The sequence below is a fragment of the Lynx canadensis genome, chromosome D2, assembly GCF_007474595.2.
Source record: "Lynx canadensis isolate LIC74 chromosome D2, mLynCan4.pri.v2, whole genome shotgun sequence".
Classification (NCBI taxonomy): Eukaryota; Metazoa; Chordata; class Mammalia; order Carnivora; family Felidae; genus Lynx; species Lynx canadensis.
Window position 1 is genome coordinate 81,534,230 of NC_044313.2, and position 27,579 is coordinate 81,561,808.

Here is a 27,579-nt window from a genome sequence, read left to right on the forward strand (position 1 = left end):
GAACTTTTTTTAAACGTTTATTTTTTGAGAGAGCACTAGCAGGGGTGGGGCAGAGTGAGAGGGAGACACAGAATCCGAAGCAGGCTCCAGCCTCTGAGCTGTCAGCACAGAGCCCAATGTGAGGCTTGAACTCAGGAACACCGAGATCATGACGTCAGCCGAGGTTGGACGTTTAACCAACTGAGCCACCCAGACATCCCGAAGGTGGAAGGTTTCTTGATGCTTGATTTGTTGTGGGTTTTTTTTTTGTTTTTGGTTTTTTTTTTTTTTTTTTTTTTTTGGCTAAGACCTATAGTCATGGCTAGATTCTGTAAAATTCTCAAATTTGATAGCACTCTAGGGTGATGGATTACTTGTTTCTGAACTGAGTGGAGAGGGGTAGAGATACCTGACCTGTGTTTCAAGACTTCATGACCTTGAGCTGAATAAGGAGTGTCTAGTATGGGGATGCAGTTGAGTGAAGGGAAGGAACAAAAATTTATTTTGAAACTTGTATGGTCCGGTTCTGCTTCACTAACACCAAGGATTTGACCAGTCTTTCCTTTCTTCCCTGGGACAAGTCGTCCTGCTTCAGACATTGTGAGCACTCTTTGCTTAGGGAACTCTGCCCAGCCTGGGCATCCGATGCTCCTGGTACAGGCTCCCCATGCACCTGGTGAACCTGCCAGGCAAGCCTGGCACTCACCACACCCTATTGGTGTCTCTTCGTTTATGGTTCTCAACCACTGTGAACTCCTAGAAGACAGGAAATGTGTCTGTATGCCATGATCTCCGAGGTACACGGCATTTATTATTTCCTAAATATTTATTGGTGGGACAAATAACACATTGAAGCCTCACTTGTGACTTTATTACTGCTTTATCTTGGGTGCTTCTAAATGACTCTACCTAGTGCCTTGAAATCCTTAACCACTCAGCAGTAGCTTTCAAGAATTAGATGAAGTCAACTAGAAAGGTATCTGAGGCTAGGCGGTTTATCTTTGAAATCATCTGCATAAATGTAATGCATTTCAAACTTAGAATTTGGAAAATGTGAATCTTGAACGAGTACCACATTGATCTGAATGTTTTTGGTCGTTTTGGTTAATCTTCGGTGCTGCGTGACTGGAGCGTGTCCTTGATGAATCATATAGTTGTCAGCGCCTGGCTGCATAATCTTTATAAAACCGCTTGATATCTTGGTACCTTGTTTATGTCTTTGTCTTAATTGATAAAATGAAATTATAACTTGTTTCATCTAAGTATGGTTTCAAAAGTTAGAACCATTTATATGGAAATTCTCTGAAAGCCACACGGTTCTATTCAGATGGTTTAAAGATTTTAGAATTTAATCTCCTTGGTACATTCCGCATATGTGAGTTGACCCAGTGATCAGGACATAATTAGCCATTTGTATTCGCATCAGGATTCCTTCTGGGGCTCCAAAAGGGGCCAGACTCTGTCTAGCTTAAGCATAAACATAACTTCATTGAACACAGATTGAGAAGAAAGAGAGGAGAATGAGGTATATGTAGAAATAGGGTGTGGGGGATGGAATTACCCTGCACGTGGTTCTTAAGGAAGAGATGTTGTTGCCTGGCCCGGTGTACCCCCACAAGCCTCAGTCTTGGTCGGGCTGAGGAGTTGAGAGGTAACTCGACATACGTTTACACCAATCTTTACCTCCTTTCAGTGAATATACATCCTTAAATGATGTGTAACCAAGTAACAGGCTATGCTTTGCCATTCCTTGCTGGAGGAGTTGGCACACTTCCGCTGACCAGGAACAACTCATTAGGGGGCTAGACCACACTCTGACGATCACATCCACGCATGTGATATTACGACGTGAAAATGACGGTTTGCACATGAAAAGACAGTGTCTCGTGCGTTTAAGCAGAGGAGCTTCCTTGGAGAAATCCAGATTTTTCTTTGCCCTGAAGAAACCAGTCAGCCTGTTGTAAAATACAGATACCTCTGCTTTTCTCTGTGAAACTGTAAGCACTATTCGTTTCCAAATCACAGACGAGCACAAGCATCCTCTGTATCCAGGTCTATTAAAACTCCTTCTTCTAATTGCTGTTGACTGAGAAGTTTTCCTCGCAGCACTACACGGCTTCCAGATGAGAAAAATCACAAGAAGGAAAATGGCATTCGCCTAACATGCCAATGTAGACAGTTTTGAAAATGTAAAACAGCTGAGCTCACTTGACATTTCTTGATGTCAGTCGTTTCATCTGCCAGCAGAGGAGACCTTTAGGGAGCTCCCTTTCCTGATGAGGTTTTCCAAAAGTCCTGTCCAACTTTGAGAATTGCATAGAATTGACCAAAGAGGAGATGGGCCGGAAAGGGACATTGTATTTCAAAGCCTAGAAAATAAATGGGAAGTGGTATTGCCTCTTTTTTTTTTTTTTTAAACTAGCTGTGTCCTATACTTTGTTAAGTGGACCTAGACGGAAGCATTGGTTTCCATATTTATGTGAAGACTTGAAAGGGATCCTAAATCGTGGCTGTTGAGTCTAGCCTTCAGGTGGCAATGAACTCGGGTGATGGAGAGATATCCGAGGAAAACGGGAGCTTTGGAAGCACATCGGCGGTGAGCTCTGTAGATGTACAGCAGGGGGGCTAATAGGCATGGAATCTTCAGGCTTCATTTTTTTCCCCCTCAAGGAAGAAGATTAATTAAAAATACATCAAATGTATAGCTTCTAGCATACAGACCCACTGTTGGCAAAAGAGAAACCGTAGGATATGACCACATTTCTGAGTTGAAGTCCCGCCCTGCAACTTGTGAGGGAACGTGACTAGGTTAACTTTTCCACGATGTTTACTTGAATGCTGGCGAATCTGTAAGCCTGTGTTTTCCACATCATAGTGTAGTATTTAGGGACGCAGTCCATCCAGCTGACGCGAGGACTTAGAGACGTAATACCCATTTCCCTAATGAGATTCCAGACTTAAAAATCTGTTGTGGCGCACAGATGTGCGATGACATTTTCTGAGTATGTGCTGATATTTTTGAATTAGGCACACTGTTCAAAATGTGCCAACCTGTAGGAAACTGTGTCACCGTAAGAGAGCTGTCAGCACAACCAGCTCAGTCACTTGCTGGAGAATGAAGCTTATGCTTGGGGCCCAACACGTGCCCTGTTGGGAGCCTTGTCGATGTGATGTGGGGCCCCCGACATATCAAAGAGCCCGTCGAAAATGCATCTCAGTAAAGTGAAATGGCTACTCAGCCTCTGTTCTCTTTGCTGAAGGGTTGCAAAGCATCTGTGTAAGAATTTTCAACTCTGGGATTTTTCTGGGCCTTGACTTCCACTAAATCACATACAGCCTTTTTATAATAGAACTAAAAACCGTCGGGAAATGAGTCCTGAGACATTTGTACGAACAGCATCAGGCAGGAATATGTAGGAGTTACTCATTCAGCCAACACGGATTGGCTTTACCCTGTGTGTCAGTAACTCAGAATACACCGCACTAGGGATAGAAAGATGAGCAAGACTTACTCCTGGCTTCCCCAGCGCTCTGCTGCTATAAGCCAGCCTTCTTGTCTTCAGTACCATGTTAACATCCTCTCAGCTTTCTCTTCATTTTCCTCTTCACCTGGAAGCCTGCCTAAACCTGTACGCAATTCCCCAAGTGATGTTCCTTTTTATTATTCGGAGGTAGGGAGCCAAGTTTGGAAATGCTCGAGACGTTCCTTTTTCAACTTACAACTCGTTGTCCGTCCCCCACGGGCTGCTGTTGGTTCTGTTGCCTATGTATGCGTGAGGTGGAAAAATCACTGAAGGACATCCACGAGTGAATAACATTTCAGATCCCCAGTATCATGCTGCATATCTGCCCAAAGTTACTGGGCTCCAATCTGAAAACCGTTTCGTGAGGCACGTTACTATCTTAGTTTCCTAAAATAGTCCGATGGAAGCTTAAATTACTCGTCCCAGGCCCCGCAGCTCCTCTGTTGTAGAAGGAGGATGCTCACACATGCCAGACCCCAGATGGCTGTTTTTCACTCTCCAGCCTGCTCCCTCATGCTTTTGTTTTTCAAATTCCTGAGTTGTTAAGCTTGTGTATAAAGCATGGACTGAGACGCTGTTTCCTTCATTAAAGTCAGTAAGTGGCGCCACCCTTACTTCAGACATCTGTCCTGAAACTGTCATCCTTTGGTGCAATGCCGCATACAGGGAGTTGTTGTCTCAAGATGATTATCATTATGTCCTCAATCATGCAGATCTGTGACTCACTGATCTCTCCAGTGATCTATGGGCTGCTGTCCAATCTTCTGGTTCAGTTGCTCCTTGGAGATGATCCAGTTCAAGTTCTCCTCTGATGCAGGACTCTCCAGCATTCCATCAGGTGGCCCGCTGGAGCACTCCGTGCCGTGGGAAGCTTCTTCGTAGGCTACTCCTTTAGTCTTTGCACGGGGTCTTAATCACCAACCCTGTGACTTCTAATTACTGGTTTAGTTCTGTCCTTGACAAGTCAGAAGGAATTGCCTCTTAATCCACCAGAAACAGCGCATGGTGGTGGGTTGGTTCACATTTGGCTTGAGATGGAGCAGTCAAGGCTATTAGCATAAGAATAATAAAAAAGTGGGTGAGTAAGGAGGAAAAGACAAAGTTAGCTTTTAGCACCAGGAGGTGCTTGAGAACAAGGTCTGTATCTTGTTTGTTTTTTCTATCACTGGTATGTGGTATATATGGTTTTTGGCATGTAATAAGGTCTCCGTAAATGCCTGTGGAATGTTTGTAATAACTGTCTCCCAGCTTGGGATTTCAGGCTAGCCCTTGATTCTCTTAGAAATAGCTCCCTTGAAATCACTCGATGCCTAATAAACCCATGGAATCTTTGAGGACGGGTACTGAGTTTTCCCTTGGTCTTATCCAGACTGAATATTCTCGGTGGCTTCGTCTTTTCCATGGAATTTTCCACCCCCCCCCCTTGAAACCTAGTCCCTGATATACCCTACAGCATTTGTTGTGTACTGGGAACACATCACAGTATTGATAGAAGACTGTGGTGTGATGTAACTCACGTACACGAATAACTGAAGCAAGGCAGAGTAATGAGAGCCATGAAGGAGGCACGGTCAGAAGGCCGTAGACACACACATACAGGTTGGTTGGCTGGCCGGCCGGCTGGTTGGTTTCAAGCCAGGGTGGACTGGAAAGTCTTCATGGAAAAAGTGGTCTTTGAACTGGACTTGGAGGGCTATGAGGATTGCCCTAAGTAGAGGAGAATAACTGGAGCAAAAACCTGAAAGGAGGGGTGGGTTGGGAAGCTGGATGTTAGAATCATTGAAGGAGACAAACGGTATGTTTCAGGGATTGTATGAGATGAAACTAGGAAGGTACTTCGCACTAAATATGGATTAAATGTAAGGATGAAGATGTTCTGCTTTATTTATTGGTAGTAGGGAGCCGTCGAATGTTTTACGGGTGGAGTGACAGGCTAAGAATGGTTATTTAGAAGATCCATCAATGCCTGGAATTGCTTATCACTTCCTTCACTGTTAGTGACTCACAGAGTGATTGTGTGATCTCTACTAGTCTTGAGTAGACCTAACTGGTAGCATTTTAGTGTCGACAACACTACTATTACCTGTGGGTCTGCTCCTTGCCACTTTCACTCTTGGTCCCTACCATTTGCATCTGAGTTGCATAGAAAGCCACCTGTTTTGTTGAGGCTCATTCCCCATTTCTTGCTGCACTTTTTCCCACCATACCTGGCCTTAGCTTCACGCTGTGGTCATTTTCAGGTGACTTGAGGTTTGTTTATTTGCTTATTCCTATACCCTTCCTTCCAGTTCCCAGCCCCCACCACTGGTGGTAGGTGTCTACAGGTTTCTAAATAATTGCCCTGTGGTTTAACAGATGTCAGACGATACAGAGTGTTGTAAACAAGGATGTAAGGGAGAAAACCAGGATACTTGGGGAATTTCTTGCTTCCACAGCCCCCCAGTCTTGTGCCCCCAGAACCTGTTACTCATCAGCTTCTAGATTTTAGTGTTTATGGGCTTTAGCCAACAACCAGGGAGCTATGACTAGAATTCTGCAGACATCAAATTCACTCTGGGGCCCATGAGCCCTCCCGCATGTATCTCTGGTACCTGTGGGGATTGCTATCAGACACACACAGGATGGTTCACACCGCTTCTTGAAAAATGACTACTTGAACACCACTGAGTTAGTTTGCATAAAAAAAATTGAAGCTTGTCGAACGGAGAACATTGCTTCTTGAGCCTTTCACCTAAAGACAGAAGGTAGCTGCTGGCAACTCTGGAGGGTAGGAAAGGGGAGCGTGCTCGACATGGCATGTGTTGTGAGCCTGGAGAGGGAGACGTGGCCTAAAAGGTGATCACGAGGAACCTGCCTTGGGTGCAAAATACCTTTGAAGCCTCCCATTACATTAAAACCTTGGGTAAGATGTGCAGCCTACTTTTGCCTTAATTTCAAGAAATCCTCTCTAACTCAATAATTACTTTTTTTTTTTTTTTGAGAGAGAGCATGTGTGAAGGCAGGGGAGGGGCCCAAAGCTGGAGAGAGAGTGAGCAAATGAGCAAGAGTCCCAAGCAGGCTTCAAGCTTGGCAAAGAGCCTGGTGCAGGGCTCAATCTCACAACCCTGGGATTGTGGCCTGAGCCTAAATCAAGAGTCAGAAGCTCAACCTACTGTGCCACCTAGGCACCCCATTAATCAACTCAAATGTACATTCCCTTTGTTTTGTTTTGTTTTGTTGTGTTGTTTTTTGGAGGATTTGATGACCATGGGTAGGCTGGTTCCATGGGTCAGAAAAATGGAGTGGGGAAAGCAGATATTCCAGTTTCAGAATTATGTACATGTCCATAAGAAGAACGCAGGCTTTGGAGTCAGAATGAAAGGGACTATGCTAATGACTCTGTGTGACTCAGGCAGTAACCCAGGCTCTCTGAGTTTCCATATTTATAGAAAGGGGATTGGAGTACGTCACACAATTAATATAGGTTAAACAGATGTAAATGTAACAGACATAAAGTTCTTGCCAAGTCATGTAATAAAGGTTCCATAATGGGACTCAAAATCATGCTCATTAGTATCATATCTGTATTAAAAATAGCACCATTCGTTTGGTCTTTGCAGTATCCTTAACATTGAAAGTAAAAACAAATGTGAAATCATTATGATAGTTAATGTTTTCATATTTTCCAAAAGTCCTTACTTGGCCTTACCAGTTACATGGTACAAGGTGTGAAGTCAAGCAGAGCTTAGAGAAACCACCATTTCATTTCTTTTTAAAAATTTAATGTGTGTTTATTTTGGGGAGAGTGAGAGACAGATCATGAGCGGGTGACAGGCGGAGAGATGGGCACACAGAATCCAAAGCAAGCTCCAGGCTCTGAGCTGTCAGCACAGAGCCCAACATGAGGCTTGAACTCAGGAGCTGTGAGATCATGAATGACCTGAGCTGAAGTTGAACACTCAACCAACTAAGCCACCCAGGCACCCCACCACTATTTCATTTCTACTGATTGCATTAAGGCTGCCACCGTAGCACGTCCTTTCAAACACATGAACGTGAGTGAGGACAACACTGCTAATGATTTTTGTACCAGTAAGTTTATACTGATGGTTCTTCTTATGTGCAGTGTTCAACTTGACAATCCATTATCTTTGTCGAATATATAATTTTTCTAGGTGAGAAAGTTTAAAATATCACCCCCATCCTAACGGGGAGGCAGTTTGCACAAGGGAGACCTCAGTGTGTTCCAGATGCGTTGTAAACAGCAAATGGCCTTTTATAATTATGAAGCATTTGTCTCAGAACATTCTGGCAGTTGAAATTTGGCTTTAGGCTAACATATGCCTTAATAACGTAGGGAAGCAGTTGAGGGCTCCATGGACCCCCTCCAAGCCTTTGATCTGTCACTCTATAGATCTGAGGGATCACAGATGATTCAGGCATCAGGAGATGGGCGTGGTGGTAAAATAAAGCTTCTGGAATCCCTTGAGTATGTAGTAAAGTACCTTATGGTGTGAGCTGGTACTCTTGAATGTCGAGGGTGAAGTTCTAGACTGAGCTAACGACACCTTTCCTTGTTCATCCCCCTGCACTAAGCCCTCAGACTTCCAGTCCATTTAGACAAAGTATGGATCGACAGTTTCAAATGAGACACACCTGTCGTCTGAAAATGTTTCTTGCAGACGGGCTGTTTAGGGGAACAACGATTTACTCCGGAACCATTGTCAGAAAACTCAACTAATGTTCACTGCAGGGGAAGGATGGTCAGACACAGCTCACACTCAAAAAGCTCAAGCTGGTTCTCCTCCAAAAGGGACTATGAGGGTCTCTGGTGCTTTTTCCTATGAAGTGGAAGGCTAGAAATGGATTTTGTTTAGACAAAATGCTTGACATGTACACAAAATTCAATTGGGAAAATCCTTGACGAGCTCTTACTCTGTGCCATCCCATGGAACAAGAAAGGCCTGTAAAGCAGGGATTATATGTTAAGAGTGCTGCTGTTTTAGGGGTGCCTGGGTGGCTCAGTCGGTTGAGCGTCCGACTTTGGCTCAGGTCATGATCTCACAGTTCGTGAGTTCGAGCCCTGCGTTGGGCTCTGTGCTGACAGCTCAGAGCCTGGAGCCTGCTTCAGATTCTATGTCTCCCTCTCTCTCTGCTCCTCTCCTGCTCACACGCTGTGTCTGTCTGTCTGTCTGTCTGTCTCTCTCTCTCTCTCTCTCTCTCTCTCAAAAATAAAGATTAAAAAGAAATTTAAACAAAAGAGTACTGCTGTTTTAGAGCAACCCTGACCAATTGCAATGTGATGGGAGCGATAAATGTAATGTCTAATTTTCTGGCAATCCCATTAAAAAAAGTAAAGACAAAATGGAATATAGTGCAGCCTTAAAGGACAAGATTTTGCCATTTGTGACAACTGGATGGACCTAGAAGGTATCCTGCTAAGTAAATTAAGTCAGTACTATATGATTCTGCTTCGAAGTGGGATTAAAAAAACCAAACAAATGGATAAACAAAAAGAATCAGACCTGTAAATACAGAGAACAAACTGATGGTTACCCGATGGACAAAGGCAAGAGGGGTGGGCAAAATGGGTGAAGGGGTGTCGGAGACCCAGGCTTCCAGTTAAGAGATAAATCAGTCATGAGGATGAAAGTTACAACATAGGGAATATAGTCAATGATGTTGTGTTGTTGTTGTATGGTAACAGACAGTAACTACATGTGTGGTGAACATGCCGTAACATAGAAAAGTTATATAGCCGCTGCAGGTGTGAAAGTAAAACAACATTGTGTGTCAACTGTACTCAAAATGTAAAATAAATTAAAATGGAGACAGGTGTAAATAAAGTTTCTAGTACATTTTGACTTCGTAGGTCAAATATTTTTATTGTCACATGTAATCAATAGGAAATTATCCATTAGGCATTTTATGCTTTTTCATACCGAGCCTTCCAAATTCTCTGTATAATTTACACAGATGGCACATTCCAGTTTCCATTAGTAATCAGTGATCACATGGCTAGTGGCTATCATATTGGACAGCACACGTTTAAAATTATCAAGAGTTAGGAAAATAGAACCAAGCTTGCAAAAGACCTGGAAAGGTCTGAAAAGGGGGAAGAAATAACTTTGAACTGAGCCTTGCAAGGACGAGTAAGAGTTTGAGGGGAGTGGAGAGTCCCTCCAGTTGCAAGGATCCGCGTGAGCAGGGACATGGGGAAGGCAGGTGTTGATGTGAGGGAGGTGGGGCAAGCCTGAGGCCAGGAAGAAAGGGAAAATGGTACTAGTTCAACCTATGGAATTTGAACTCTGCCTTGGAAATACCAAGTCCCAATTTCTTTCTTTAAATACTAGTGGGCATCTAATGGAAAATTAAAAGCAAAACACAACGTGTCACATGTTGTATTATCTAGGAAGGTAAACCCATTGATCACATTTTGGGTTATTGTGGTAAAATATACGTGACGTGAAACCTACTCTAACCACTTTTAAGTGTGCAATTCCATGGCATTAATACATCGCATTGTTGTGCAGCCGTGACCACCATCCATCTGGGGGAATCTTTCATCACCCTGAAGTAAAACTGTCCCCATCAAGCACCACCTCCCCATCCCCACCCCAGCCCGTGGCAACCACTGCAGTCTACTTGCTGTCTGCATGAATTTGACGATTCTGGGTGCCTCCTGCCAATGGAATCCTACAATGCTTGTCTTTTCGTGTCTGGCTTATTTCAGTTCGTCTAACATTTTCAGGGTTCACCCGTGTCATAGCATGTATCAGTTTTTCATTCCCTTTTAAAGGTTGAGCAACATTCCACTGTATGTATAGGCCACATGGTATACCTCTGTTCCTCTTTGAAGGATATTTGGATTGGTCCAACCTTTTGACGATGGTGAATACTGTTGCATGAACATTGGTGTACAAATAACTACTCATGTCCCTGCCTTCAGTTACTGTGGGTATATATCTCGAAGTGGGATTACTGGATCCTAGGCTAATTCTATGTTTCATTTCTTTAAGGAACCACTATAACATTTTCCACGGTGTCTCCACCATTTCACCTTTCTACCAGAAATGCATAAGTTCTAATAGCTGCACATCCTGTGCAACGCCTGCTGTTAATTTTAAGAATATCCATCCTAGTGGGTGTGAAGTTGTATCCTTTGGGGTTTTGATTTGCATTCTTCCCTAATTCTTAATGGTGTTATGCATCCCGTCAGGTCTTAACTGGCCATTTGTATGGCTTCCTGATCAACTTTTGTGAACGGAAAAATGGTCTCTAAAACATAAAATTTACTTGCCTGCTGCTTGATAATTTTTGTGACTTTTATCTTGACCTCCTTTGTGTTCCCGGGGTTACCTGAGTGTCAGGTGTTTGTTGTGGTTCTTAGAGCAACCTAACACCTGGATTTCTAGAGTGCAAAAAGCTGTTGGACCAAGTCATTCCAGAATGTTAAAATAATTAGACTTTTTAAAAAATATGGCAAGGATAGTTTAAAACATGTGAGACAGTAGTTTAAAGATACAAGGTTGTATTTATAATACAGAAGTAAAAGAAAATCACAAATTCATTGGCTGGTTAGGTCATGTAGCTGACGACGTACATGGTTCTTGCACTTGAAAAAATGGCAGTTACTTACAAGTACATTTGCTGCCTCTGCTTGGAGTAATGTGAATGGAACATTCATGATTCGACTATTTTATTTCCATGTATATTTCCAGGCTAGAAAGGTAGGTGTTCGGGTCAAATTCTCTCTCCACGGCATGTCCTGTCTATGTAAGATCCTTGATATCTTTCTAATCCATCCATCTCTCTAGCTTCCTTGCTACCCACCAGGACCCACCCACTTGGGTAATAAGAGACTGCTGATTTCTCTCTCTCTCTCTCTCTCTCTCTCTCTCTCTCTCTCTCTCTCTCTCTCTCTCTCTCTCTTAATTTCTTTATCTGTGGTTTTCTGGGTCCATCTTGGTCTCTCTTTATGTCTTTGCCCCTCTCTTGCTCCCCCTAGTCCCAGTCTCCTCTTAAGCACCATTAGGATACTGCTAACAAAAGCTTCTGAAGCGAATCACCTGCTTTAACCTTCCATGCCCCCCTCCTCACTGACCTCTGTATCAGGTTCTGAGGACAAGAGATCCATGTGCACTCTTTAGCTGCACCTGTGGCAGCCTCCTGCCTCACCCAGCACCTCAGTCAGCCTTCCTGGACCACTTGCTGAGCAGACATCTCTTCCTGGAAGGACCCCTTGTGGTGATGGGGAAATAAAATTCTCTAGCTCCTCCCTTCCCACATTGAGTTCTGGAGCAAAGTCAACAGTCCCCTGCTGGGCTCAGTGCTAACCCTTTGGTTGACAGTGAGGATTTTAGGGAGTTCCAGGGGGAGGGCAGGGAACAGGGAACTATTCATACTCTGGCACCCTATGACTGGGAACCAGCTTAGTCTTCCCCCTGCCCTCCTCTGAGGCAGTCCTTTCCCCAGAACCATCTTGTGGGTGCCATGGTCCTATCGGCCCATCTGATGGAGCATATGGACCCCTCTAAGAATAATGTTTATAAAAGCATAAAATAGAGGATTACCAAAAAAAAAAAAACCCACATTTATATTGAAATACAGTAATGTGCAGTATAAGTGTGATAAAATAACATTAAAAGTAAAATCGAGATGCAGGTCTATGAATTACTATAATTTTAAAGTAATGAGAAGAAACCTGGGAGGTGAAAGAGGAAACAGGTGTCCTACCCTTCTTAAAAGGATACTAATTCCATCAAGAGGACTCCATCCTCTTGACCTCATCTAGACCTGATTACTTCCTGTGATACTGTGGCTTGTAGTCTCCCCTATCCGTGCCCTTCCCCCACCCACCCCCGGTTTTTGGCACTGAACTCCTAAAACCCTTAGAATTTTCTAATTGGTAGGAGTGATAAAGATTTCCTTAGCTTAAGGAGGTGACTTTCGGACTCCAGGATGGGGGCTGGCTGCCAGGGAACCAACCATGTGATCAGAGGGTTGGAAATTTCTGTCCTCCCACCCCCAGGGAGCAGAGAGTATCTGGAGGTTGAATCCATCACCAATGGCCAATGATTTAAGCAATCAGGCTTATGTAATGAAGCTGTCATAAACACCCAAAAAACAGGTTTGGGAGAGCTTCCAGATTGGTAAATGCAGGAAACTGAAACTGGGGCGGGGAGAGAGGGGCACTCCTAGAGAGGGCATGGAAACTCTGTGTCCCCTTCCCCAAGCCTCAGCCTCTGCATCTCTTCTAAGTTATATTCTGAGTTATATTCTTTTATAATAAACCGGGATCTAGGAAGTAAAACATTTCTCTGAGTTCCATGAGCCATGTAGCAAATTAATGAAACAAAAGGAGAGGATCTTGGGAAACTTATTTACATCCAGTGGGTCAGAAGTACAGGGACTGTGGACTGGCCTCTGAGGGGAAGCAGAAGGGAGGCAGTCATTCAAAAGTGAGCCTTAACCTTGGAGTCTGATGCGGTCTCTGGGTGGATAGCGTCAGAATTGAGTTGAACGGTGGGACACCAAGGAGGGGTCCTGAGAACTGCTTGTTGGTGTCGGGAATCTCCCAGCCCCCCAACCTCATCCCACTCAAATTGGTACCAGAACTTCTTTACCTCCCATAGGCCCTGCCTCCAAGTACCATCGCCATGGGGATCGTGGCTTTAGCTTTTGAATTTGGGGGAGACCCATTCAGTGCACAGCACCAGATGAAGAATCCTGGCTTGCACAAGATTCTCTACTGCAAAGCCTTCAGCCAACCGTTGTGTTTTTCCCCACAGGGACTGGGGAGTCTGTGAGGTCTTTTCAGCATATTCACAGCCCCAGATACTTACTCCCTGCTGGCACGTCCTCTTGATTTGTTTTCCTTTTAGAGGAGACCAGGAGACGGCAAGTGTTTTCTGTAAAGGGCCAGATAGTCTCTATCAAAACTACTCAATTCAGCCAGAGACAATATGTAAACAAATAGGCATGGCTGTGTTCCCACTGGAAGTTTTATGGACACCAAAATTTGTTTTATACAATTCTCATGTGTCATGGGTTATGTTTTTAAAAATGTTTCAGCCACTTAAAAATACAAAACCCGTTCATGGTTAACGTGCTGTAGGAAAACTAACCATGGGCCCCATCAGGCATGGGTAATGGCTCGTTGGCCTCCGCACTAGATCACAAGTTTCTTAAAGGTAGGAGATCTGTGTTTGTTTCCTGTCTCTTATATATAGCACCGGTGTTGGCTATATTGGTATAAAATAAATACGGGCTGAAGGAATATTCGAGACTGTGTTTTATACCCACACAGGCTTTCTCAATGTTCTTCCAAAATCTGGACTGCACAGTGGAGGGAATCCCTACTAGAATTTAGGCCAAACCCAGATTTGTGATCTGATTCCAGCATCGTTTTGTGGCTCCTTCTCTGTAATCCTGGTGTCCCCCAGACGAAGACCAACTCTTGCCCACGTTGAAGGTGTCGTTCATGTGCTCCTACACTTAAAGATCTCAGAGGAATGGGAATTTGCCTGTTTTCCACTGATTCGACATGGCCCTAAACTGGAGGGGGAAGAAAAAGATCACTGCATAGAGAATTTTAGATTAATTCTTGAACAAAAAGGAAAATCTGTTTCCGATACTTGCTCTGCCCTTCAGACTTAAATGTTCAACAACCATAATCATCGTGAAAATCAGAGGAACTTTATTTCTGAAGTGCTTATTCCTTACAGAGATTAAGAAACCACTTAAAGGTACATAGACAGATTTTTAAAACTTGTTTTGAATGGTCTGTAAGTTTGGAAGCACCAGACTTACCCTCCAGCCGGCTGTTGAAGAAGCAAGAGGTTAATAACTACCTGAATAGAACCACTTTCCTGATAACAAGGCAAGGTGTTTATGAGTCACGCTTGCCCACCTGTGAAGTGCTGATTTGACTAATAGGTATATTGGCTGAGTACAGGAAAGGTTTTGGCATCTTGCCCAAGGTCATGGACAAATTTGCAATCTCATCAAGCCATGTTCATTATCATGCAAAATATCTGAAACAGGTTTACTTAGAGATGTAGCAGTAGCCCCGGTAAATGGGAATCAGATAAAACGAAAATATTAGATTCTGTGAACTTATTTTTAGAGACCCCTTTTCAATTCATGGCTTATGATGTCTGATCAATTCAGTTGAGCTATTTTAACATCATCTTGGAGTCCACTTAGGCTTACTTCTTCATTTTTAGGTGACCTTTGTGCACATGAATTACATTAATGACTCAGTATAGCCTACACTTACCTAATGAAAAGCTAATTTCTTGAGAGAGAAGAGGTTATAAGAAATGAGCCCCGGACTTCTCTCTGCGGGAAGGTCCCAACTTACTCGAGGAAACCTCATTTAGACACAGCAGAGATAATGAGCGATATCGGTCACGCGCTAAGTGCCAGCGAGTGACAGAGGGCAGAGTGACAGCTCCTCAGGAGGGACCAGGAACACAGCCTGGCCTCCAAGAGGGAACGCAGACAGAAAACGTTGCGGGTCACTCGGTCACAACACGTGTGCATGCATGCACCCCGACCCTCGTCGCTTGACTCGTGGGTACTGTGGCCTCTGCTTAGTACCTACTATTCCTGTCTCTTGGTTTAAGAGCCTGTAATGGAAATTCTTACATATTGCTGCTGGAGACATGCTATGTGAGGTCTTCCTGCAGGGCAGGGTCTTAGATGTATGTATTATGCTTCACTCCACTTAGACCTTCTGCCTCTACTGAGTCTTTTGAGGTACAGTGCCGTATGTGTATATGTGATAGTACTCGTCATCATGTTGCCCCTGATCTTTAGAATAACAGAATTGGTTGATGTCTCCTAATTCAGCCTTTGGAGGGAGACTTGGGTTACTGGAAATCCCTGGGAACCATTAAGAATGATGCTGAACACAGAATGTATTTTTCTTGTAAGCAGTCGAAAAATGGTGGCCTACCTCTGATGTGTTCTGAAATTCAGGTTCTTTGCGTGGCTAAAATGAACAAATCAGGAGACTCTAGCTGCTGGCGAGGATGGGGAGAGACGGGAACCCTCTCGCACTGGTGGTGGGAATGCAAACTGGTGCGGCTGCTCTGGAAAACAGTGTGGAGGTTCCTCAAAAAATTAAAAATAGATCTACCCTATGACCCAGCCATAGCACTACTAGGAATTGACCCAAGGGATACAGGAGTGCTGATGCATAAGGGCACTTGTGCCCCAATGTCTATAGCAGCACTTTGAACAATAGCCAAATTATGGAAAAAGCCTGAATGTCCATCAATTGATGAATGGATAAAGAAATTGTGGTTTATATACACAATGGAATACTACTTGGCAATGAGAAAGAATGAAATAGGGCCTTTTGTAGCAACGTGGATGGAACTGGAGAGTGTGATGCTAAGTGAGATAAGTCAGGCAGAGAAAGATAGATACCATATGTTTTCACTCTTCTGTGGATCCTGAGAAACTTAACAGAAGACCATGGGGGAGGGGAAGGAGAAAAAAAAGAGAGAGAGAGGGAGGGAACCAAACCATAAGAGACTCAAAAACTGAGAACAAACTGAGGGTTGATGGGGGGTGGGAGGGAGGGGAGGGGGGGTGATGGGCATTGAGGAGGGCACCTGTTGGGATGAGCACTGGGTGTTGTATGGGAGGGAACCAATTTGACAATAAATTTCATATTGAAAATTTTTTCAATGAGATTCAGGTTCTTGGCTGTGTTTTGTCTTTAAGATCTCTAATAGCTTTGTTTTGTTCATCGCATTAATCCCCGCTTCCTATGCCTGACTTCCAGGGCCCGGAAGCAGCCTGCTCTCAAAGATCAGAGAAGCCTGCAGAATCTCAGCCATTCCTGTCTGTCTGATCCTTGCCTGGACTCCCCCAGCCCAAGCCCCCCCCCCCCCCTCCCGCCAGGCTCTTCTCCCCGCACAGGACGTCACCTCCTCTGTCTCCCTCCTAGCTCAGCTTCTGTCAGTTATATAAAGATGCTCCCTCTTGTGAATCTTTTCCTGAATTGGCAGTCCTTTGTGGTTGCATCATCCAGTCTTTGGGTTTGTCTCAAGCAAACAGGTGTTCTGGAAAGGAGCCCGGATTCGGCAGAGGAACTTGAATGTGGCTGGGAGAGCACCTGTGTGAGGATCTTTGTTTTTGCTGATGGCTCATTTTTAAAAGATACTTGGAGCGGAGCCATGCGCATACCGGTCCTTACTGCTTTGTTCCTTTTCTAGTTAACCAAGCATCCTTTTTCTTTTTTCAATGAAGAGCTGGCCCAGAGAGAAGTCATGTTCTAGTTCCTTAGCTTCAAACAGTTTTGCGAGGAAAAATTAGGTACAATTCGAAGATAAGGGTTTACATTAGAACACAGCATTCTCTTTCTCATATTTTCCCCATTTGCTTTGTGTGTTACTCCAAGTCCCTCCCTGCAAGGCACACCCATGGCCTCATACTCAGCATTTGCCCCTGGCCCCTCCCCCCAGATCTCATTCCACACTGGGCTTCCTCTGAGAACTGGGAAGAAGAGAGAATTGTGTTCTTCAGTCTTTGTGTGTTTGGCTCCTTAAACTATAAACTGTCTCCACTCACTTGTCCCGCACAGCCCTTATGTACCCCACTCCCCACCAGTATGACCTATGAATTGGCTTTCTCTATTTGTATGCTAACAGAAAGTATTTGCTTTTAGGAAAACTTGCAAACATACATAAAAATGGAGAGCATAAGTGTCTTGTATGCCCATTGCACAGATCGTTACTGAGATTTTTAGTATATTCTTTTAAAACCAAAGTTTATCCTACTGGGTGGTTCTGTTACTCTATAGCATCTGCCCTTTTCCAAAACTTGTCTCTTAGTCGTGTGCTCAGTAGCTCAAATGGTGTAATTCTGTGATACTCAGTTTGAACACTATTATTCATTGTCAAAGGCAGTCGTAGGTAAGACTAGACATTAAAATTCAATAAACAGATCTCAGAGAACTTCACAGGACAGCATCGGGCACAGGTTATAATTTGTAAAATATGAGCTTCATGTAGAAATCATGGTGAAGTTATTATTTCTATCCTATTAAATTCAGCCCTAAACCTGGAAATGGAGTTTTCATTTCTAGTTTTTACAAGTAAAACATGATCATTTGAGTCATTAACACTATTCTGGGTAATTACCAGGGAGTGTTGTGATTAATTGTGAATTTTTCTTTGCTTCCATGTGATGTCCTTCATAGATAGTCTGGAAAGCACTAAAGTTTTTCACTGTGGACTTAGACATTCTCCTCCCTTAAGGGCAGAAGAGAACCAGAATCTTCCTCTTAGACAATAATACTAGATGGACAATTATGAACTACCTCATGCTAGTAGGAACATTCACTTTCTTAACAAAATGGGATAGCATGATGGGTACCAGCTGTAAATGAAGGTCAATTATTTCCATACTTCTCCTGAATCACTCATATCCCTTCTGCATGATGGGGTTCATGGTTGAAATTGCCTAATTTTTTTTTTCCTGTTTTCTTTTTCTTTTCTCCAGCTCTTGTGAATGTGAAACTCTGGGCCATCGATCGACAATGTTTTCAAACAATCATGATGAGGACAGGACTCATCAAACACACCGAGTATATGGAATTTTTAAAAAGGTAGGATGCTTTATTTTCTCCTGCTGAGGGTGTTTATGGTCTTTTCAACCCTCTTCCTGGACAGGCAGCTCAGGGAAGCCTTTTCGTTTCATTTCAGTCTTGATAGCCTACAAATTTGTAGAAGCATGAGACTTTGGACTGGCTTCTTCTTTCTGGTGCTGGTACCAGTTTCCATGCTAAGTGACAAAGTCAGAACTTGGGACATTATCTCAGGGAGTGTGGGTCAGAGAAACAAAGGAGAATTTACTTGAACAAAAAAGGGGTATTGAGTTCATCCCTAACTATCGATTAAAATGTTGATGGTACCTCTCCGGACTGCATCGTCTCTTGTGTAAGATTCCATGTCAAAGGTCAGGTGACAAAGATGGAAAAGTTCCAAAAGCTCATTATCCTTTAATCCCAAGTTTAATTTCCCCACTTAAGTTCATTTTCTGTGGTAGTTCTCAAATATCAAAAGTTTTTTTTTTTTTCTTTTGATACTGTATATTTTTGTGATTCAGTATAGCATGGGAACTGGGATAAAAAACAGCTTTTCATTTCTTAAGAATACACCGATGTTCACTGAAATGCATTTCTTTGTCTCTAAGCTTATTTTAAAGAAAATATATTATTTCATCCTTAAAAAGAATATTGACAACTCTGACTTTTTTCCAATAAGTCGCTATTTTGTATTTTTTCGTTGAAAACAGAACCATCCTTAAGTAATAACGTACAGATTCCGTTTGCTAAAGAGGGGCGTATTATCTGTTACAATCATAATTTCTTAGAGCTAGAATATCAAGCTGGTTTTTTCATGGCTTATTTTTGTTTTTGTGAAAGAAATGGTTTAAGGGGAGGTAGAAAATCGAAATCGCATTTTGGGTCAGTGATACATCATAACAGATACCTGTGGAATTTTCTTACAATGGAATTTTAATATTCCTTACTTGAGTATTTTATGTAGTTCATTTATTTTCTGATTCATTGTTTATGCATATTTGATTTCCACATAATTTGTTCTTTACGTTCTTGCTAAAGGAACAATAAAACTCTAATTTGATGTCAAGTGGTAATTTTAAAATATAATTATCAGGGTGTTGGGATTTTTCTTCAACATGATTGGGTGAAACATTTAGACGTGGAAATGTACTTTTGTTTGGAATTTAGTACAGTTCGCAAGGAAATTATTCAGATGCCGTCTGTGTGTGTGTGTGTGTGTGTGTGTGTGTATCTGTATTTGCGTGTGTTTGTTGATACATATGTGTGTGTCTATACTGGTATGTGTGCGAGAAAGAGAATAGAAAGAATACAGAGACCAAGAGAGAAAGATGGAGACAGAATAAATTATCATTTTTAAGCTTTTACTTAAAGTGCAATTTACTGTTTTCTTCTGATGGAACCGTATTAGAGAAAGATCCCGATTGGTAATTAATAAAATTCTTACCTGTAGGACGGAGCCTACCTAAGCTCTCAGGTACCTAAGCATTGGGCACTTACGACATAGATTTCCATAATTCCATTCTCTCAAGGAAACGGGGTGTCAGTGCTCATGACCCACATAAATTTTTCTAAGAGGGGCTGGTTCAGGCAATGAAGTCTCATTGTGTTGTTGCTGGGGTTTTTTGTTTGTTCGGATTTTTGTTTTTAGTTGAATCTGCATATACTCATATCTTTTGTATTCACCTAAATTTGTGTTATCTGCTCTGCTGATTCAAACCTTCAATAAGTAAAGTTGGTTCTCCAGAGGGTGGGAATGTATCATGTTGGCCAGCTTAGTGCAGGTGAAGTTTAACTGGTTGAGTTAGAGGTGGGTGCAGACGTTTACTTTCCATCCGTCTACTGTCTAAAGAGTCAAGTCCTCACCATTTGTGAAGACGGTGCTGGGATGGGAGTCCAGAGAGGTGACCAAGGGACCATCGATGCCTGGGGCCAGCTTTAACCTTCCTTAATTATGACTGTGGTTAACTGGTTCTCTCTGACCCTTCAGTGGCTCGCAATTGCCCTTGAATTATGCATGGCCTCATTAGCTGCAAGTTCAAGGCCCTCACACAGCCAACCACCACCTGCTTTCCTGCCTGCTTTCTTCTTGCCCCAGGCAAACCGGACAGTTCACTGTGCCCAGGCAGTCCTTGGACCCTGACACAGCTCACTGCCTCTGTGGCCATCATTGTTGTTTTGTTTTGCTTTGTTTTGTTATTTCCCCCCACCTCCCATCAGTGTTAAAATCTTTTAAGATACAACTAAAACCTGCCTCTTGCAAAGATACTAACCTCATTCCACCAAGAAGTAATATTTTCCTTTTTTGAGCTTTGTCTCTATCATGTGTCTCCTTCTCTACTTTGTTTTATTATAACCTGACTATTGAACTTCTACTTTGAGACTATAAACTTGTCATAAACATCTTGGTGCTCGTCTTGGCACAAAACTTACTGATTTGTAGATAGGTAGTTAGTATGACTTTAAGGGCAGGATCAGTACATAATTTGAAGGGCCCAGAGACCAATGAAAATTGGGAGCTCCTTTTAAAAAAATGTCTGTGTGGCTCAGTCGTTTAAGGTCCAACTTTGGCTCAGATCATCATCTCACAGTTCGTGGGTTCAAGCCCCGCATCAGGCTCTGTGCTGACAGCTCAGAGCCTGAAGCCTGCTTCAGATTCTGTCTCCCTCTCTCTCTGCCCCTCCCCCTCTCATGCTCTGTCTCTCTGTCTCTCTCCCTCTCTTTGGAAAATAAAAATGTCAAAACCCTGACAGCATAGTATTAAACCAAGCATAGGCATCTTCTAAGCTTGGCCTCTATACTGTTGCCCAGGTTGTACACTGATGAAGCTAAACGAGTAATACTGTTTTCTCCTCCATGTTCCCAGGTTATCTCTCTTTGCTACCACTTATTCTGCAGGGTGGTTAAGAAGTGTGTATACTCTCCCCAAAGGAAATGATAGTGTCAAAAAGTTAAGATGACCAAAATTAACATTTCTATCCTGACTGAAGAATTGTTCATTTCCCTATTACTGATTTTTTTTTTAACATGCATACCACTCTTTTACATCATGTAAATTTTTTTAAGCTTTATGTAGTCAAGTCAATCAACTTTTTCCTTTAGGGTTTCCTGTGTAGCAAGTCTCACCGTAATAAAATAAAAATGTGGACTCAGTGCTTTGAAATTTGCCTGTAGCAACCTGTGTGTACAGGGAAAAGGGGTGTTTTTCTCTAATGTGCTTGCTAAAAAAAAAAAAAAAAGTCCATCTCCATTTTTCTCCCATACACACCTTATACTTTATATTGAGGACTTAAAGGAATTGTGATATTCAGAACAGCAACAGCTCAGGTTAAAGAATGGTCTTCCGTGTCTGTTCACGCCCATATGCCTCTCATCCTGTTCATGTTTCTAAACAAGCAGTAAGCTGTGAGGGCCACAAATGGGACACACCGGGCATATATAAATGCGCTGAAATGGGAAGATTTTTCTCCGCTGTCAGAGTTGGTTTTTATTTTCATTCTGGTGTGTTTACCCATTTTGGAGCTCCCCATCAGGGGGTCTGGCCTCCCTTTCCACGGATTAAATGCCACATCTAACTCGGATTCTACCTCTTTAATCACATTTAGCCATTTTTCCTTTCGTGCCTCTATTTCACGTTCCCTGATGTAAACACAGATGTTCCTCGGCAAGCCAAAAAAAAAAAAAAAAAAATTAAAAACACAAGACACTATTCAGGGTTTAGCAGGGCTGCTAAGCAGGGCACTGTTGCTATAGGTCCTGCGGTGGTTTTGCTGCTGTGACCAATCGGCATCTTGGGCTATGGGAAAATGCTGCTTTTTGAGACGGCCTCTGAAAAATGAGACAGATAACTGCCCGAGTTAACTTGTGTTGGCTTTTGCTGCACGCTTTCCCTGTGCTGCTCTCGGCCCTGGCCCCCTTTCCACAGGAGCAGCAAAAGGCAGCCGTGTGGCCACTGGGTGGGGAGGTAGGGACTGGCTTTGCGCGTGGCCTGAGCTGACCATGATGGTGACGCCATCACCCTCTATTTGTTACTTGCCTCGCTGACAGAGGAGAGAACAGCAGGGACCATTTGGAAGTTGAGGTACTCTGTGCATCCTGTTCACCCTCAGAAAATGTTTTCTTCACTCACAAAGGGACCTTTCGGTCAGGCAGGCGTGCTGATGTCCTCTTGCTGCCCCAAGTCTGTCCTTGGCTGCTTACCACCCCGTAAGGGGAAGCCTGGGTCTTGAGTGTGGTCTTCGAAGCCCTGCTTTCTGGGGCTGCTATGGGCTTCCCTGGATCCGTGGTGTTCTCCCTCTTGTCCCTCGTTCCCTGATTCTCTCTGCTACAGCCACAGGGCTGGCCATCTTCCGTTGCCCTCCTGCGCCACGGCCCCTCCCAGCGGAGCACATCCCGGGAGACTCTTCTCCTTTCAGATGGGAGTCTTTCCGATGGTGGTCTGTATAGCACAGTACAGGGAGTATGTCTGGTGGGGCAGGGAAAAAACAAATCTGATCTCTCTCAGATAATTAGAAATTTCTGCTTTGCCCTTTTCTGAGTTGAAAAAGGCATTGCTGCTGTTAACCACCGAGTTTCATACAGTATTCTGAAAATACAGAATTAGAAAGTTAGGAGGTTTTTGAAGGCCTTTGGTAAAACTTTCTGGTTCCCAGAGGACTCTCCCAGCATAAAGAACTTGGAGGTATTTTCCCGGTCATGTGGTGTGGGTCTTCTCCAGCAATTTCTGATTAATGGAAGCTAAGTGATAACAAAGCCCAAAGCTGATGGCCCCGGTGAGGGCCTTACAGCATCCACATCCGAGGAGTCAAGGTGAGGAGCGGGCCTTCGGTAAATCGAGGAGCTACCAAGATAGTGCTTCCTTCTGCCGTTTGATGCTGTGTAGTTTACGTATTCCTTGCTTCCATCCTTGGGGAGTAAACCTCAACTCTAGTTTGCTCTTGCCTTTTCTTCTCTGAAACAGTACTACTTGTATATACATCTAATGTGTAATTGAATACATATGCTACTTACATGTTCACATTAGGAAAGTGACACTCACCTCCCAAAAGAAGGGATGACTTTGCATTGAAACGTCATGCTCCCCTGTTGGGATCAGAATGACTTTCACTATGAGAATAACCTCACCTTGGGTTGGGTTGGTGACTCCTGTCTATCGTCTCTACCTAGACCGAAATTTACTGAAACTTGTCTTCTATTGCTTGACGTTTTTTTTTTTTTTTTTTTTTTCAACGTTTATTTATTTTTGGGACAGAGAGAGACAGAGCATGAACGGGGGAGGGGCAGAGAGAGAGGGAGACACAGAATCGGAAACAGGCTCCAGGCTCCGAGCCATCAGCCCAGAGCCCGACGCAGGGCTCGAACTCCCGGACCGCGAGATCATGACCTGGCTGAAGTCGGACGCTTAACCGACTGCGCCACCCAGGCGCCCCTGCTTGACGTTTTTTATCATCTGGTAGTTTTGGCCACCACTACCCCCTTCCCCTGCCAACCGTCAGGGGCCTATGAAGATGCGTCTTCACGTCTTTGGTCTGATACATGAATGAGACACGTGAATCTAATAATGGGATTTAGAAAAATCTAAGACCTGAGGTCTGTGCCATGCCTGGACTACGGCTCCCAGCAGATCTTGCGAAGGAAGCTCCTTACTGTGGTGAACTTGATGTGGGGCAGGTTAGGAATACTGTCTTCTTTTCCTCTCCCCAAAAGTAATGCACTTATGTAACCAATTTGATATTACGTAGACTTTTTTTTTTTTTTCTACATTCTGCATGTTTTTCAATCCTGGGATACTGACATTTCTAAAACCCTTACAAATTTTCCTTCTCGGTTCTAATTTGAGAACCTGCTAATTTCATTTTCTTATAACTCAATTCAACAGGCTACCTTATTTCTGAGATTTCTATTTTATTCTACATCACACTTACAAAAGTAGAGTCAGGGAGATGTCCATTCAGAGTTGGCAGTGTAGAATAGAACCGTGTAAGGGGATAAGACAGGCCCCTCCTTTCACGTAGGAGGCCACTGAGGCTTAGATTTGTTGAGATGCCCAAAGTCCCATGAGAAATCGGTCATATATTCAGCCCCGTGCCCCTCGGAAAATGGGAAATTCAGCTGTCCTACTGTGTCAATGGACTCCTGTTCAAAATCTCGGGTAAAATTGTCCACCATCTTCCAGTGTTGCACAATTTTCTGGAATATTTGGGGCTTTAATTTTTTGTTTGTTTTTGAAGAATAGTTGACACACATTAGTTCCACGAGCAAAACCTAGTGATCCCACATCTATACGCGCACAAGTGTGGGTACCATCACTGCACAATGCTATTACAGTATCACTGACTGTATTCCCTGTGCTATGCCTTTTGTCCCTGTGACCTCTTCCTTCTTCTAGGGCATTCTTTCATCCTCCTGCTAACGTTGTCCTGTTCCCCCATAAAAGGAGAAAGTAACAGCACACAGCTGCGCTTGCCATGGCAATTTTGAATGACAGATGGGGGGTGGGGCCTGAAAATTGACATTTTTAACAACTTCCCTGCCAATGCTCTTGATCCCAATCTGGAGACCACTTCTGGGCAGTTGCTGATCTAGAACATAAGACGAAGATAGAATACATATTTCAAATATTTCAGTGTTTGCTTGATTTAGTGATGTGAGAAAAATGGGTTTAAATTCTGGCTTCACTATAGGTAAGTAGTCTTAGGCAAGTTTATTTTTAATGTTTACTTTTGAGAGAGAGAGAGAGAGAGAGAGAGAGAGAGGCAGAGTGTGAGCAGGGGAGGGGCAGAGAGAGAAGGAAACCCAGAATCTGAAGCAGGCTCCAGGCTCCGAGCTGTCAGAAGAGTGCCCAACATAGGGCTCGAACTCTGGAATTATGAGCTCAGGACCTGGGCCGAAGTTGTCTGCTTAACTGACTGAGCCACCCAGGCACCCTTAGGCAAGTTTCTTTAAACTTAAGCTCAGTTTCTACCAACCAAAAAATAGGGTATCCTCCCACCTGAGGGATTATAATCAGAAATAAACAAAATAAGATAATATTAGCAAACGTATGAAAGTGTGCCAAAGAGTTTTCAAAACACTTGAGATGAATTAACTGTGCTTAATCCTCAACATGAATCTATAAAGTGTGTGCTAACATAATTTGAGTTTTACCGAAGAGAGAACTGAGGCCAAAGACTAAATAGACTAAAGTTCCACAGCTAGTCACGGGGAGAGCCAATAGCCACAGTAAATGTGCTTGTACACTCTGCTCTTAACTGCTTCCAGATCTGTAGGCTGCTCAGATATTAATTCCAACATACTGCTGATCTTCTCAACAGATTGGCATTTACTTTGCCCGGAGATTTGGGCAGCTGGATGACTTGGTTCTTGGTGTCCCTGGGTTTCTCATTCACTATACTTTTCTCTCTAGTAGTACCCTTCCCCCAAACCTCTGGAGATTTTTGTTTGCTCTCATTCCCCTACGGGTATGTATTCAGAGATCAATGCTCCGTAATAACCTAAGAGCTGTCACTGTGATTGGTGGTAAAGAAAAGTGATGATGTCTTAGAATTGCATTGGCTCAGGGGAGGGGCCTTTAGTTGTCTGGAAATTCACCACCTTTTTGGAAGCAGGCACCATGATTTCTGAAATGGATATTACGTGATCAAGAGCCCAGGATCACTGTTTCCTGGCATCAGACATTCAGGCATCGATGCTTCTGGCTTGTCCTGAGGTTCTCCGGTACAGGTTGTGGTCTTTAAGCAAGACCCGTTCTTGCTTGGGTTGTGTTCTCTGACCTTATTTTGATCAACTGGACTATTTGGACGTTTACCAACAGAATATCTTTGGTACACATGAGCCTGAAGAAATCAAGAACCTACTTTGGGGATCACAAATTATGTAAGGAGCAACAGTACAGTCTAATCAACCTGAGAAGAGTCCTGATCCCACTTTCCCTAGACTTTTCTTCTATAATTTGCAAGGAGAGATGGTAAAAGAAGGCTCCTATGAAAATAGTTCTAGGGATTTTAGACTTTCTTTTTTTTTTAATTTTGAGGAGTAAGTTACAGACCTATTTATTAAGCTCTTAAGCTTTGAGCTTTAATGGAGGTTTTCTAGAAGATTGTGGAACGTGTGTTAGAATTAAGCTTAACAGAGCTGGCGTAGCTGAAATTTGAAGGGAAATATCACGAAGAAGGCGTTCGAAGAGGCGCTTTCTTCTCCCACGTACGACCACCTGCTCAGTCCATCTTGTGGTAGCAGACGCATTCTCATCAAAGATGACACCAGGGGCAGATACATATAAAAGTGGCCATTAATTTCATGTTGTCATTGAGCATTTGCACAGATGTCTCCATAGTGATGGTTTTTTTTTTTTTTTTTAAAGAAAGTCTCACCTCTGATATTTGCATGTTGTTTATTGATTATAAAAGTTCTACACTTTCCTATATAGCATGCTTCCTCCACATGCGTAAATTCCTTCTAATCCTTACAAATAATAAGATACCCAGTTTACGGTGTTTGTGGCTAAAATCTCCCATTTGGGTCAAACAGTGAATTTCCTACAAATTGGTCTTGCTCGATCCTGGGGAAGATGAGGCTTCAGCCCAGGGATTGACGTGCCTCTCCCAGAGTCTGGGCTGGGGGGGATGAGTCCTTTGGGGATGCTAGGCTAACTTTCCATCCCATGACCCTAAGGAGAGTTTCTCAACACCCCGGGGAGTGGGGTCACAAAACTAAAGCAGTGTGACAAAGCAGTTTGATATTCCTCTGTTCTGTTGTTATGGTCTTGAACCTTACAAACTCTTCCTGCAGCCAGTCTCGTTTCATTTGTGTATCTTTCACACTGAGCCTCCTTGAGGGCGTCTGGGAGGGAGTCCTTTTCCATAGACGACTCTGTAATGAACAGGTCAGAAGGATGCCACAAGCTACTGGGGAAAAGAAAAAAGTAGGCTTCTGACATCCCAGCCACCTGGATTTCTCCACTTGAGATAGAAACCTTCTTCCCCACAACTGGAGAGGAATCAGAAATTCTGGAGTGGGGCAAGGACATGGTGTTGAGGGCAAGTAAACGTCAGGGTGAGTTCAGCCACCGCGTAATCTGATCTGTCCTGGAAAGGGGAGAGAACATCAGTTCGTTTCAAAAAGGAAAGAAAGTAGGGACACCTGGGTGGCTCAGTAGGTTAAGTGTCCAACTTCGGCTCAGGTTACTGGATGGAGCCCCGCATCGGGCTCTGTGCTGACAGTGCAGAACCTGCTTAGGATTCCCTCCCTCCCTCTCTCTCTGTCTGTCTCTCTGTCTCTCTGTGTCTCTGTCTCTCCCCTGCAGTGTGCATGCTCTCTCTCCCTCAAAAATGTATAAACATTTAAAAAAAAAAAGACAAGGAAAGAAGTGGAATGTGCATCCTAGTTTCTATTTGTAGCTGGTTGTGGGTTTGGCTTGGAATAAAGCTAGTCCTAATGGATTTACCGATAGGTTTTTTGCCAAGGTGAAGTCCAAAGCTAAGCATCTGGGTGTTG

The 27,579-nt window shown here is 43.4% G+C and overlaps 1 protein-coding gene across 2 annotated transcripts in view; it reads left to right on the plus strand.

The window, feature by feature from the left end:
- PRKG1 (protein kinase cGMP-dependent 1) overlaps positions 1–27,579 on the plus strand; it is a 1,158,696-nt gene that overhangs the window by 679,492 nt on the left and 451,625 nt on the right. Inside the window, exons 2-3 of one of the 2 annotated variants that reach the window (XM_032595293.1) lie at positions 6,545–6,549; positions 18,003–18,108. In XM_032595293.1, the coding sequence (XP_032451184.1) occupies positions 18,056–18,108 (53 nt within the window). In that variant the 5' untranslated portion in view covers positions 6,545–6,549; positions 18,003–18,055. The remainder of the gene's footprint in view (positions 1–6,544; positions 6,550–18,002; positions 18,109–27,579) is intronic. The other variant, XM_030334044.1, reaches the window with a different exon arrangement.